The 12,456-nt window shown below is 56.9% G+C and overlaps 3 protein-coding genes across 3 annotated transcripts; 2 read left to right on the top strand and 1 right to left on the bottom strand.

The window, feature by feature from the left end:
* Positions 1-5,301: 5,301 nt before the first annotated feature.
* VTJ83DRAFT_2459 (uncharacterized protein) lies at positions 5,302-7,135 on the top strand (the record flags this gene model as incomplete). Its single annotated transcript, XM_071008731.1, has 4 exons — positions 5,302-5,528; positions 5,612-5,682; positions 5,744-5,942; positions 6,007-7,135. 4 exons carry the CDS (start codon positions 5,302-5,304, stop codon positions 7,133-7,135), a joined length of 1,626 nt encoding a protein of 541 aa, XP_070868999.1.
* A 2,884-nt stretch (positions 7,136-10,019) lies between these two features.
* Positions 10,020-11,757, top strand: VTJ83DRAFT_2458 (uncharacterized protein; the record flags this gene model as incomplete). The annotated part of the gene is made up of 3 exons (XM_071008730.1): positions 10,020-10,036; positions 10,091-11,452; positions 11,511-11,757. The coding sequence occupies 3 exons, from the start codon at positions 10,020-10,022 to the stop codon at positions 11,755-11,757; spliced, it is 1,626 nt and encodes a 541-aa protein (XP_070868998.1).
* A 302-nt stretch (positions 11,758-12,059) lies between these two features.
* On the bottom strand, positions 12,060-12,443 carry VTJ83DRAFT_2457 (uncharacterized protein; the record flags this gene model as incomplete). Its single annotated transcript, XM_071008729.1, has 2 exons — positions 12,060-12,084; positions 12,178-12,443. The coding sequence occupies 2 exons, from the start codon at positions 12,441-12,443 to the stop codon at positions 12,060-12,062; spliced, it is 291 nt and encodes a 96-aa protein (XP_070868997.1).
* Positions 12,444-12,456: the final 13 nt, after the last annotated feature.

Below are 12,456 nucleotides of genomic sequence, written 5' to 3'. Positions count from 1 at the left end.
CACCCGTTCATCACTAACACACGATATCTAGTTTGCGGACCAACCCCTTCGCACGTCATGCAACAAGCTGATTGTCGCGCAACTGAGATCCGCACGTCGAAAAGCCAAAGCACAGCTCCAACTTTTCACGCAAGGAGTGGATGCTCTCATCGATGGCAAGCTCTTCCGGCCCGATGAACCTGTCTGTCATCCCTCATGGGCCGCCAATCTCACCGAACTTGAATGTGTAGCCTTTGCTTGACCGACTGGCCCCCAAAGCTTTCGTCCATGCCTCTTCGGCCGCCTCCATAGATACACCTTTGGAGCCGGCGATCGCCGACCACTCGTCCATCATCTGCTGGGCAGCCCATTACCCCAGCTCCACATTTAACACACATACTGCGTAGTTCTGAGGTTCCTTGACTCCAGTTACAAGCTCCCGGCACGCCCGAAGTCCAGGATTGACGGTCATGTCTCCCGATAGCAGCACCTTGGCGTTCGGTCCAGCAACACGGGACACGACGCGTGGAACCGTGGAAACTCATCCATTGCCGTACTCCATTACCAGGCCACGATGAAGCGGGCATCCCCAAGCTCCATCGGCATTTGTTGGTGGGGTTTGCGGAGCCGGTGACTACCACGCGATCCTCGGGACGGCTCCGATGCCCCGGGTTTTGGCCCGCGGCACGACACTGTCATGTCATGTGCTATTCGTTTTATTGCTCTTCTATTTTATTTCATTTGATTGAACTTCTTTTTCCGAAAGAGTTTTTTATTCCTTCTAGGCAGCCGTTGCGGCATACCCGGAGATGGATTCTGCTGTGCCAGATTAGAGACGGGGGCGCAGCATCTCCCGTTGGCCTTGCGTATCGTGTACTCCAAAATCATCATCATATCATCACGACCGATAGTCGTAATCACAGGTAGTGAATCCATGTTTAAGATCGACAGGCCGAACCAAGATCTACGATGCAAGGTCCGTAAAGGGTCCACAGGAAGATCTGAGCAGGGAGGATGCTCGCTTGACTGTGCCGTACATACTGAGGTTTACCTGAGATGGAGAAGTGGTATTGTGATATCAACGTTGCCGTAAATAGATTGCCCAACGGCGGCGGCAGTGTTGGTAAGGGCAGAGGGAAGAAGAAAAGGAATGGCGCCCGATCCTTCCGGAATCACTCGGCCGATCCGATCGACCAGCTGAAGTGTAGACGGCGCGGGGCCCCGGCTCTTGTTTCTCCGTAGGCCGGCACGTTCTCCGGACGTGGCGCCCGGCTGTGCCCCGACGGTCATGTGACACCGCGTTCGACTCGCACAGCACAGCTACCCCGCGCGATCGCGGTCGACACGACAGGAGCTGTTTACATTCGCGCCAGTTTTGTTTACTTTCAACTTCCTACCCCGCACGAGGCTGTGCTTCGCAGAAGATGCATTGTTGTGCTGGTTCATGAACTACGCTAAGAACGTTGCTGCTGATGCATGCAGTGTGCAACCTGACGCATCGAATGCGCAGAATGGTACGGGTTTCCCCTCCTCTCGTGGCGAAGGCTTCCCGCGCCTGTGCGTTGGTGCTTTCTGACCTTCTGACAGGTTGGCGGAAAGAGACGAGGAAGCATTGCAGCTCCTCAGACAAACCCTTGCAAGTATGGGCAAACCGCATGCGCACCATCGGTCGGGCCTTGTCGGGAGCAAAGACCCAGATAACTAACTACTGAGTAACTACCACATACGCAGTAATTGCCGCATCTGGCCGCGGAGGGAAGAGTGTGGGCGCGTGGCGTGGCTCATGGTGAGCTGGATGCAACCCAAACAGGTGAGAAAGATGAGAGCCCTGGCAGCTGAGCTCTGTTGCATTAGCGCCTTGGTACCCTCTGGAGAGCGCCCTGCTTTCTGCCGCCATTGGACGGGTTACCGATTGCCTGCCGCCGGTCTCTGCACCATGGAAGTCATGCGGGTCATCGGATAGCGCGATGCTGCCGCGGTAACGAGAGCCAGGAGACGCCGGATGTGGGAAAATGTAAACAATGGCCCGGAGGTTGGGCAGCAGAGCATATGAAGGTCATCCTATTGTGATGAACGCGGTGATGTTTGCCTCCGAAGGCCTCGGCTTCATCGACCCACCTGACCACCCCGACCTGGGCCGTTTTTCAAAGCATTTGGCGAGCACAAAGGCGAATTGTGACCCGATGCGCAAGAGGATAACTAACGTCATGACAATCTCCTCCAGCCTTGGAACTGCAGCCGCCAATGCAAGCAAGGGCGGTGGGCCGCAGCCCTGCGAGGAAGGATGACGTTTTTCCGGATCAGGCAATGGAGATGGAGACGGGTTGACCAGGAGAAGCCCGCCTCACCAGGCAACCGACGCTGCTATTTCCAGCACCTTGCAACCGAGGATCCTTTCAGGCTCTTCTCTCGCCGCCTCTCGTCGACTTTGATTTTGACAGCAGCTGTCATCGCTTCCGGCCTTGTCAACCAGACGGCGGGGGCAAGGCAATTCTCCGGTTCCGCTTCGAATGTCCGTGAAGAGACACCATGTGCTTATTTTTGCCGGCGAGGTGTTCCAGAAATGTCCAAAGTGCCGGGGCGATGAGAGCCGTCTCTCTTGATTGGCGGCGTGGTGCTACCTGGCCTTCTTCTCGGCCGCGGGACACACCGAGACCCTAGCCGATCGGTTGCCAGGGGTGCTCACCAGCAACAAAGCTTGGCTGGCCCTTTGACGCATTTTCCCCTTGGACCTTGGAAATCTTGGGTTCGATCGGAACAGGTTAAGGGAGCTCAGAGACGATGACGACATCCAAGATAGAGAGTATGCCTTGATGCTGGCGTTGACTTCTGGTAAAGCCGGTTGAGCCTCATTGCTGGCAAGGATCGGGATGTTTTTGCCATGCACGCAGGCACGGTGGTCAAGGGAGCGTCACCCAGGCTCCAGGCGACATACGCCGTATGCACAAGCCAAGATGGCCTGCCGCAGCTTGATGACTAGGTAGTTAGACGTCAATGCATCTTACCCAGCGTCTGTGCCGTTCCAGAGCTGGAGGGCAATTGGCACCTGATAATCGACAACCACCAGCGGCGATGAGATCTACTTACTAGTACTGCATACACACGTGGGTTGGCTGTCCTCCTGTTGAGATGCCATGACTTTCTTGTGGAGTGAGGTCCAACAAGCGGACCCATGATATGAATCGCGTGGTTGGACAATTCACGAGTGCAGCTAGGCCGTCTCATTTGGCCGCCCTTAGCGAAGCCGTCAATTCTCGCTGATGAGTGGCGGATGCATCTGAACTTGGTTGGACGCCAAAAGCCTCCTCGTTCTTATCAACTCCCAGACTGTGAAACCTCCTCATCTTGTCTGGTGAATTCCGAACCGTTGCGCATGGAAAACTTCCTCTCAATTGCTTTGAGGGTTTTATGCGGTTGCTGGGCGAACATTGTTTAGTTGAAGCAATCCCTTTAGTGGCTTGTTTGGTCAAGATTCGACGCCGAGCCATTCTGAAACCGTGACTTCGAGCTGGCGTTGAAACGAACGGAGGCCCAAACGTCTGGTGACTCCTCAATGTTTCCGGCCGGCCACGGGTGTCATGCGACCTCCCCGCACGGCCCGGCCTGGAAAGGCGGTGGTTTGAAGCTTGAAATCACCTCCAAGGATCTGCGATGGAGCCCAGAACTTCAAGGAACCACCGGCGACATCGGATCCGGATCTCCAACTCGATGTCCTTGTTTCGGGACCTCTCCAAAAACCACCGAGAATCGTTGTCTTGCTCTCCCTTCTCCCTTCTTGATTGGCGGCGGTGATGTCGTTCGACTTCGGCCGTTCTTTGCTTCGTTGTCGTCCCAACCTCGCCGCACAAGACGCCTCTCTGTCAGAATCAAGCGCATCCTTCGTCGTAGCTCGAGGGGGTAGGGCGCCTCAGACGGCGGTTGCTGTGCCACGAGGTGAGCTCCCAACCGGTCGCTGGCCACTGCGGGGGGGGGGGGAGGCACTAAAGTGGCACAAGCTGGAGCGCCCGACATCGCCGCCTTACTAGCCCAGTACGAGTGGGATCGCTTCTTGTGTTAGGCGGTACCTGGCCGTACTATGCGCTTGTCGCTGTGGGGGATGTAACTCCGGAGCTGCAGTGCACGCAGGCCATGTCTCAAAAAAATGGAAGCGCTGTGCCTGTCAGAGCTCCCCCCTGCCCCCATGCCTCTCGGGGAAGGAGCTCCCCCATGTCCACCCCACAGGGCAGCAGCGGCAGGGGCCCCGCTGTCCAAGTTCCCTGGCGCCAGGGACGCAGTAACCGCAACAACCATGCTTGACCCGGCAAATCTCCCCTGACAACCTGCCAGGGAAAACCAACATTTGATGGGGCTTCCCTACCGTCTCCGAGCTGTGCAGCAACGGCAGAACGGTTAAAATCCTTTGGGGCTGCCCTTCCCAGCGACGAACTGCTGGTAGCGTGCTATGAGGCTGTGGCATTCCGAAATACAGATCATCGACATTTTGTTCCAGTGCACCTCCACCCAGCACGGGACCGAAGGGTGTGCGTGAGAAGCTGTCCCGTTTCTGGGTCGTGCGTTGTGCCGCTCGCTCGGCGCCCAATCCCAGACCTCGCAGGTGTCCCGGGCCCTTCATTCAGCTCGGCGGCAGATCCGAGTGCAGCAGAGCTGCCTGGCTGGGCTGCAGTGTACGTCTGCGGGTGCGACGGTCCTGAGAAGAGAGCTCTGATGGCACGCCGGAGTGCCTGCACCCCCAACTCCTCACTTTGCAAGAAACGCTCGCGGTCCTCTACAATTCTTCTTGTTTTTTGACATTTGCATTTTTGTCTCCTTTATTCCCATCCCCCCCCCCCGAAAAGCTTACCGGTTCCTGCCTGGTCGTCGTTGCCTGCATTGGCTTGCCCTTAAACGGGATCCCCGCCGGATTTCACGGGGCCTTCAACCCTCCCCTGGTTCTGCCAGCACCGCAACGTCAGGGGCCCGCAGACCGCCCGCGTTGCACCGGACGACGAGAGAAAAGTCCAGTTTAAGGTCGGACCCGGCAACCAATTCACTTCTTCAAGACTTCCTCCTCAACCCGGTGCACTCGAGCTGGTCAACGACGATTACGCCGACCTGAGCTTCTCGGACAGCAGAGCTGTTCATTGTGTGCAATAAGACCGCATCCGCAGCCTTCGTCGCTGCTCCCACCGCCGTCCTGCATCACAGGAGCTGCATCCTCCCAACCCAGCACCTCCGTCCGCACCCGATTTCGCTCCCCGACTGCTTGGACGACATCCTCTGTTTTCCCTCTCCATCTTCCGACACACCATCCCAATCGTGCATGCACGGTCATACGGTGCCATCATGGAAACGTCGTCGCCGCTGGCTGCCATGCGGCCGGCGCCGCCCTCCAGCTTTGGCCAATCCAACATCTTCGGCCCTCGTCTGGTTCACAGCCCGCTTGGGAGAACGCAGTTCACCTTCCAGATTCCCAAGGCCGACTTCCTGAGCAACAAGGGCGCACGGGGGTCTTCACCGGGCGCATCCTTGGCGGCAGACCTGTCGCAGAACTTCAAGCTCAACGATGCGAGGTCAGTATCTTCCCAGACCGCCAGACATGCAGGCCATCTTCTTTCTCGTTCAGCCACGCTTATGATTGCCCATTATCCCACAGTAGCCCGATGTTCCCGACGCCTCGCCGAGCCCTGTTCACGACGGCTGCGATGATGAATGCCGAAGGTCGCGGTAAGACGAGATTGGACGAACACGTGAGGACACGGCTCCAGGACTGACATCAGTGTCGCAGGATACTCGACGACTCCGCCTCCTCCGCCCTCGTCATCGCCCGGATGCTTTGATATGATGGACATGTCGCCGCTCCCGCATAAGCCGCCATACGGAGCGTGCAACGAGTTTCCCACGCCGTGTCCGGGGTCGGACGATGCATCGATGGAGTCTCCATCGCCGGATTCTCCATCTCTGCAGCCGAAGCCTGGCCTCGCCGAGTAAGTTTGATTGTGCATTCCTGGGCCTTTGTCCTTGACCCACCCCTGCTTACATGTCCCAAAGGCGCAAAAGGCTTGGTCTTAGACGGTCGTCTCTCACCCGTGCCAAAGGATTGTCGGGAATTGGCCGGGCCCAGGGCGAGAACCCACCGCCATTCCGGTTCGGAGCGGGCGGCGACGGCATGCTTGGCACCTCTCCCTCGTCCACCATGTCGCTGAGCGAGTGCTTTGAGGATTCTCCTCCCCAAGAACGGCGTTCCAAAAGCATCAACAGCCCATGCGCCATGGCCATCCCCCGTCCCAAGTTCAGCAGCATCGCCCACATGAACGGCGCGCGTAACAACGGCTCGCCCAGTGCCGGCCATGGGCGGCGGTCCGCAAACCCGTTCATGCGCCCGCGGAAGCAGTTCCGCCGCTCTCTCAGCATGTTTGAGACGTCGGGTGACTGCGGGACGGGCAAGGAAGGAGCCCCCTTTGCGGGCACCTTGGCATCGGTCATGGATCTCGAGGAGCCGTACGAGCTGGTGCTCCCGCACTTCTTCCCGGAGGATGAGTGCGACAACATCCCGCGCATCACCCGGGAGACCATGATCGAGGTCCTGGACGGCAAGTACAGCGACAAGTTTGATCACAAGATGATCATCGACTGCAGGTTTGAGTACGAGTATGAGGGGGGCCACATCGATGGAGCCATCAACTACAACGACAAAGAGCTCTTGGCCTCGCAGCTCATCGACAACCCGATGGAGGGCCGCACGCTGCTGATCTTTCACTGCGAGTACTCGGCCCACCGCGCTCCCATCATGGCACGTCACGTCCGCGCTCGCGACCGAAACGAGAACGCTGCACAGTATCCGAAGCTCTATTATCCTGAGATCTACATCCTGGACGGCGGGTACAGCGCTTTCTTTGCCGAACACCGCGGACGATGCTCCCCCCAAGCCTATGTTGAGATGAATGCTGCTGAGCACGTCAACACCTGCGAGCGCGAGATGGGTCGTCTGCGCCAGAACCGCAGGGGGTTCAGCCGCGCGCAGACGTACGCCTTCGGCGACCGCTCTCCGGGCTTGCAGGACTCTCCGACCGCCCCGAGTCGCATCACCTCACGCGATCGCGAGTTCGCCCGGATGCTCGGCACTTCCCCTAGCTTGTGCGGCGAACGAGGTCCGGCGAGGCGCATGGTGTCCTTCTAGCACGGCGCCATGCACTGAGAGAACATTATCGACCATACATCTACCTGTATGGCATATCGTGCCGCATTTTGGATCGACCAACATCCTATTTGCCGGCCTGTCCTAACTCTGGGGTTGATTCCAGCCCATCCTGTCAGACATACCCATTTCCTATGTCTTTGGCTTGATGTTTTTTTCCCACGGTTTCTTTCCGCCACATTTTTGGCAGCACCTTCGAGGCTTCCGACGACACTTGTTTGTTCAACATACCCCGGTTCGGCACAGCATTTGTTCTTTTTGCTCTGCATCACATTCATTGTTGGCATAGCGTGGCGTTATCAGGGCGTCGCCCCGTGGATCCGGCATCCTTTGGCCCGTTGGCCAGGCTCTCATCATTCGGCATGTCACTGCGTCGGCATCTTTCACCATTGCATCGCATCGTCCTCGAGTATGCGGCACATGTCTATACTTCACGGCTCGGACAAAATATCGCGGCTCACACATGCCAGGCTGGTCATCCGACCTCCGCGCGGATCGGCCATTAATCTTCTATAATACCCCCTTTGGCGATCACGGTAACGACAGCTTTCGGACCTAAACCTTCTCTGCCTGCAGCATACGCACAGTCACGAGCTGCCAATGATCGCACTCCGCATGCCCATCCGAGGCATACTCTCTCGGAATCATCACGAAGAACACCTCCCGGTCGGTCCGACATACACCGGCCCAACATCGAAACATATTTCCTTTGTCAAGTTATGTGATTTCCTTTGTTCTTTCTCGCCCTGGCGATCCGAGGCGTGTGGCGGGCGAGAAATCGAGCAACCTGCAGACCGCGCTTGCAGTGGTTTTGCATGGGTCCGCCAGGGATTTTCATGGGAACGAAGCGAGGGTCTAGGAGGAAGACCTACAAACAGGCCGCAAGCTATGGAGAAAGAGCGTGGAAGACAGACGCACCGAGCGCGAGCGATCAACCCAGGGTTCTGTGGCTCCGCTCCACCTTGTGTGAGAACAATGGTTTTGGGGGGAGAGATGGATGATGAATTGGGAAGACATGGAGGAACGCAACATTATGATATGACGGATGAGACGCTTGCATGGAGGCTCGGGACATGTGGGATGAGGCATGAAAAGGGAAACTGGGGCTCTATGATGGCGTTTGATCACCCATCATCATCTGTCTGCCTGGTGTTGGTTGTTTGCGATAAAGTCGCCGCTGGCACCCATGGCATGGCCACGTCTTTGATGGATTGTCAATAGCTAGTTGGTCCGTTGCAGGGCGACGCGGCGTCGGGCGGTTTTGGTCTGACCCCTTCTCCTTGAGCAGCGGCGGCATTTGTTTGGCTTCTTAGGCTTCTTCCTAGCTAACTCTAACCCTCGCTGGTTCTCTCGCTACCTATCCCGTTCCTCTACACCTGAGAAAGATATCTGGTCTGGGCCGTGCAAGGACCGCAGGTACACACTTTTGTACGTATTGTGCCGTCTGTCGTTTCTAGCAGCGAGGGGACGAATGAATGAAACAAAACTCTCTCCGACTGCCTTCTTGGCTAGCGGGTGAGTTCGGGTTCGACAGAAGGGTCGACCTTAGACAAGGCCATCCCAGGTATGTCCATGTTGATGATTCCAGAGTTCTGGATTGCCTGCTCAGGAACTTGAAGCGAACATCAACAGCGATCAAAAGTAAACATTGCAACCATGTCTGGGAAGTGTCGTGATGCTAGCTTCGGACATCACATCATCATCGTAGCGTTGCGTATGGAGAACAGGCCTCTAGTGGCATCCGTTGGCGGTCGGCTCGATGAGGACTTAACTAGGTTGGGTTAAGGCACCCCGAAGCTCAGCTGCGATGGTTTTTTTCCAGACTTTTCTTCCTGCCTTTCCTCTTTTGCGACGCTCCGCGCTGCTCCGTGCAGTGTGACATTTCGGTTGTTTGAGCGTGGCAGGGATGTCCATGACACCGGGCTAGGCTGGGCGGCAGAGCCCCGAGCCCAGCACACCTGCGAGAAGTTTTTTTTTTTTTTTTTTGAGCTTATCACGGGTTTTATGAGGTTACAGTTCAATTATCGATAATCAGGATGTGGCTGGGCCTGTGGTGGTGGTGGCGTGGTATGCATGAATGCCCGCGTGGTTCAACATTACGCCTCACGGCCCGACCCTTTCGGAACAAGGGAGAGGGAAAAAGTTCAAGGGAGGCGGCGTGGCTGGCGGATGGCGGAATGGACTGTCTGAGATCGGGTCAGGTCAGACACGATTCCGCAGGGGAGATGATGTCTTACCAGGTTTGAGGGAGGGCGGGTTGGGAGAATTGAGTTAATGAAGACGAGCTTTGCGGGTTCTTGGGTCTGTTGTGGAATGTACTGTGTAATTACCGGCGGAACTTGGAGGCCTGAAAACGGAGCCGCGGTTGGAGCTCCCTACGCTCCGACCCGGGTCCGGAGAATCGGTGCGTCTCGGGCGAAAATGTGGGGCCAGAACGGCGCACGGTTGCCCCACCATGCCCGGCCCTTTGTGGGTCCGCCTCGGATGTGATTATCTGCATAGAATCGCAATAACGGGACGCCCAGGCAAACGTCATGCGCGTTCGAACGCGTCTGGCTCCAGCGAAGCGATTCGATGAGTTCAACACTGCAGTGCAGCCTCGGATCTCGAATACTAATCCGCCAATCAACCAGATGTGATTGCAGGCAATTCTAACCCTCAGAGTCCATTGATGATACGTGACTTTATTCTCTCGTCGCCTTGACGAGATCGATTCATTGAGAAGAAAATCTCAAAGGTCGACGATATCGAGGAAGCTTCCTCACAAAAGTCACACAATTTCCGATTTTCCTCGCAACCTAATCCTTTTTCTTCCTACTTTGCCTCCTGGAATTGGGAAATTCTAGGCCAATCAAGTTATTTTGCAATGGCCGCCGCCAAAATGTTAGTCCAACGCAAGCGCAACTTTTCCGATGTTACCGACACTGACGATATCAGCTTCGTTTTCGGCAGCGTGAATGGCCAGCTCCGGGCGGCCTTCGGCAAACTTTCGGCTTTGCATGCAAAGAATGGCTTCAGCTTTGCTATCGTGACGGGCAATCTGTTTGGTGAGAGTCAAGATGACGAGCAGCTTGCCGACCTGTTGGGCGGCCGCATCGACATTCCCTGCCCGACCTACTTCACCGTTGGGACCACGCCGCTGCCATCTCGCGTGATCGAGAGGATCGACAAGGACGAGGAGGTAGCTCCCAACCTCCACTATCTCGGAAGGCGCAGCGTTACCAAGACCTCCGAGGGCGTACGCATCGTCACGCTCGGTGGAGTGCTCGCTGAGTCTTCCGAAGACCAATATGGCCCGTTCCACACTGATGCGGATGCCAAAGCACTCAAAGGTGCCAACAATGCCGACATCTTGCTCACCACCATGTGGCCGACCAATGTCTGGAAGAACAGCTCGAAGGCCAGGGAGCTTCAGATTGGTGCTGAGACAGCGCCCTCCAGCCAGTCGATTGCTGAACTGTGCGATACCCTGAAGCCGCGATACCACTTCGCCATGTCGCCAGGCGATCTTGCGTTTGAACGGGAGCCCTTCTTTCCCGAGTCATCCGAGGGCAAAGATCAAGGAATCGCCCTTACACGTTTCATTGCGCTGGCGCCATGGGCCAACGCTGCCAAGGCAAAGTCCATGTATGCCTTTGTCTTGAACCGCGAAACAATCGTCACTCCTCCCGCAGGGAGCACCCTCACTCCCTTTTTCAAGCCCGCCCCCAAGAAGCGCAACGGTGACGACCAGCCTGGGTTCAGCCGTTTTGACTACAGCGCAAGCGGTCGCGACGACAACGACCACCACCACCGCCGCAAGCGCCGCCGCGAGCGGTCGCCGCCCCCAGGACCCGACCGCTGCTTCTTCTGCTTGTCCAACCCCAACTTACCCACCCACATGGTGTGCAGCGTCGGCGAGAACGCGTACCTTGCTACCGCCAAGGGCCCGCTTCCGGCTGCAAACACCTTCAAGAAACAAGGACTTGACTTTCCGGGCCACTTCATCATCACGCCGCTTACGCATTCGGCGACGCTCAGCGCAGCCGAGTTTCCTGAGATGAAGCGCTTCCGCGACGCGCTGCAGGGCATGGTGGCAAAGGTCTCGAAGTCCCGACTCGGTGCTGTCACGTGGGAGATCAGCCGCGCCAGGAACATCCACGTTCACTGGCAGTTCATGCCTGTCCCCGCCGAGCTGGTCACAAAGGGCCTTGTCGAGGCCGGGTTTCGGGTGCTGGCGCAGGATATGAAGCTGGGGAAATTCGTGGAGAAGGAATTTGGGACTGCGGACGAGGTGAATACTGATTATTTGCGGGTGTGGTGAGTGGAAACCTCCTAGGCTCCTGCAAGACCAAACGACTGACGCGTGCGATGACAGGGTCTGGGCCGAGGAGGACAACGACGACGGGGGCAAGGTGGTTAGCAAAACCTTGTTCATGCCGTTCGATGAGAACCTTCGGTTCGATCTGCAGTATCCGCGGAAGGTTATGGCCAAACTGCTCGGTCTCGAGGACCGCACGACCTGGCAAGACGTGGTGCAGACCGAGCAGGAGGAAACAGCCGACGTGGAGAAGTTCCGCGAGGCGTTCAAGGAGTGGGACTTCACGCTGATGGAAGAGAGCTGATCATGGAGTTGCTCTAGATTACAACAAGGTTTCAGGGATTGCGGTGTACTGCGGTTCGTTCATGGGATAGCCTATTGCATCAAAGCATGGACTGAAGGCCGGAAGATGGTATCTGGAGGTCGGACTTGACCGGGGAGACAGCGATCCGTCTCGTCATAGATCATGGCAAATCAATGAAACCACCTGAGCGCCTCATTTCCCAACCCTGCGCCTTAACCCTGACGTTGGAAAGTTGATCATCCCGGCAAACACCATTCGTCTTCCGGCATGCCCTACCCATGCCCTCTCAGCCACATACATGATCAAACCGCCGGGAACTGAAGAAGTCTGGTTCCACATCCAAAGTCAGTCATGGTCCATGCTTCCCGCTTGATTTATCATTCCATATCTACCCCATCCGGGCTCTCGACTTCGACTTACATCTTCAAACGCGGCTTGTACATGATCCTGCCGCCGCAGTCACGGCAGCGCAGGGGGTCGTTGGCCTGAAATCCACAGCGTAGACCACAATTTCCGCAGATGTAATACACCATCTTGTCTGGCGTCTCGTAGTCGGCACGGCCGCCAACCCTACGCTCCTGAGGCTGCTCGGCGGGATCACTAATGGCTTGGCTAACCAAGTCGTTGCCGTCGCCGTTGAAGTTGGAGTCCCGGGTCGGGTGGACGTAGGGCTCACGGTCGTTCATCGTCGATGACAGG

This window comes from Remersonia thermophila, chromosome 2, assembly GCF_042764415.1.
Source record: "Remersonia thermophila strain ATCC 22073 chromosome 2, whole genome shotgun sequence".
Taxonomy (NCBI): Eukaryota; Fungi; Ascomycota; class Sordariomycetes; order Sordariales; family Chaetomiaceae; genus Remersonia; species Remersonia thermophila.
The sequence above is the reverse complement of the archived record's forward strand: the minus strand, read 5'-3'. Positions and strand labels throughout refer to the sequence as shown.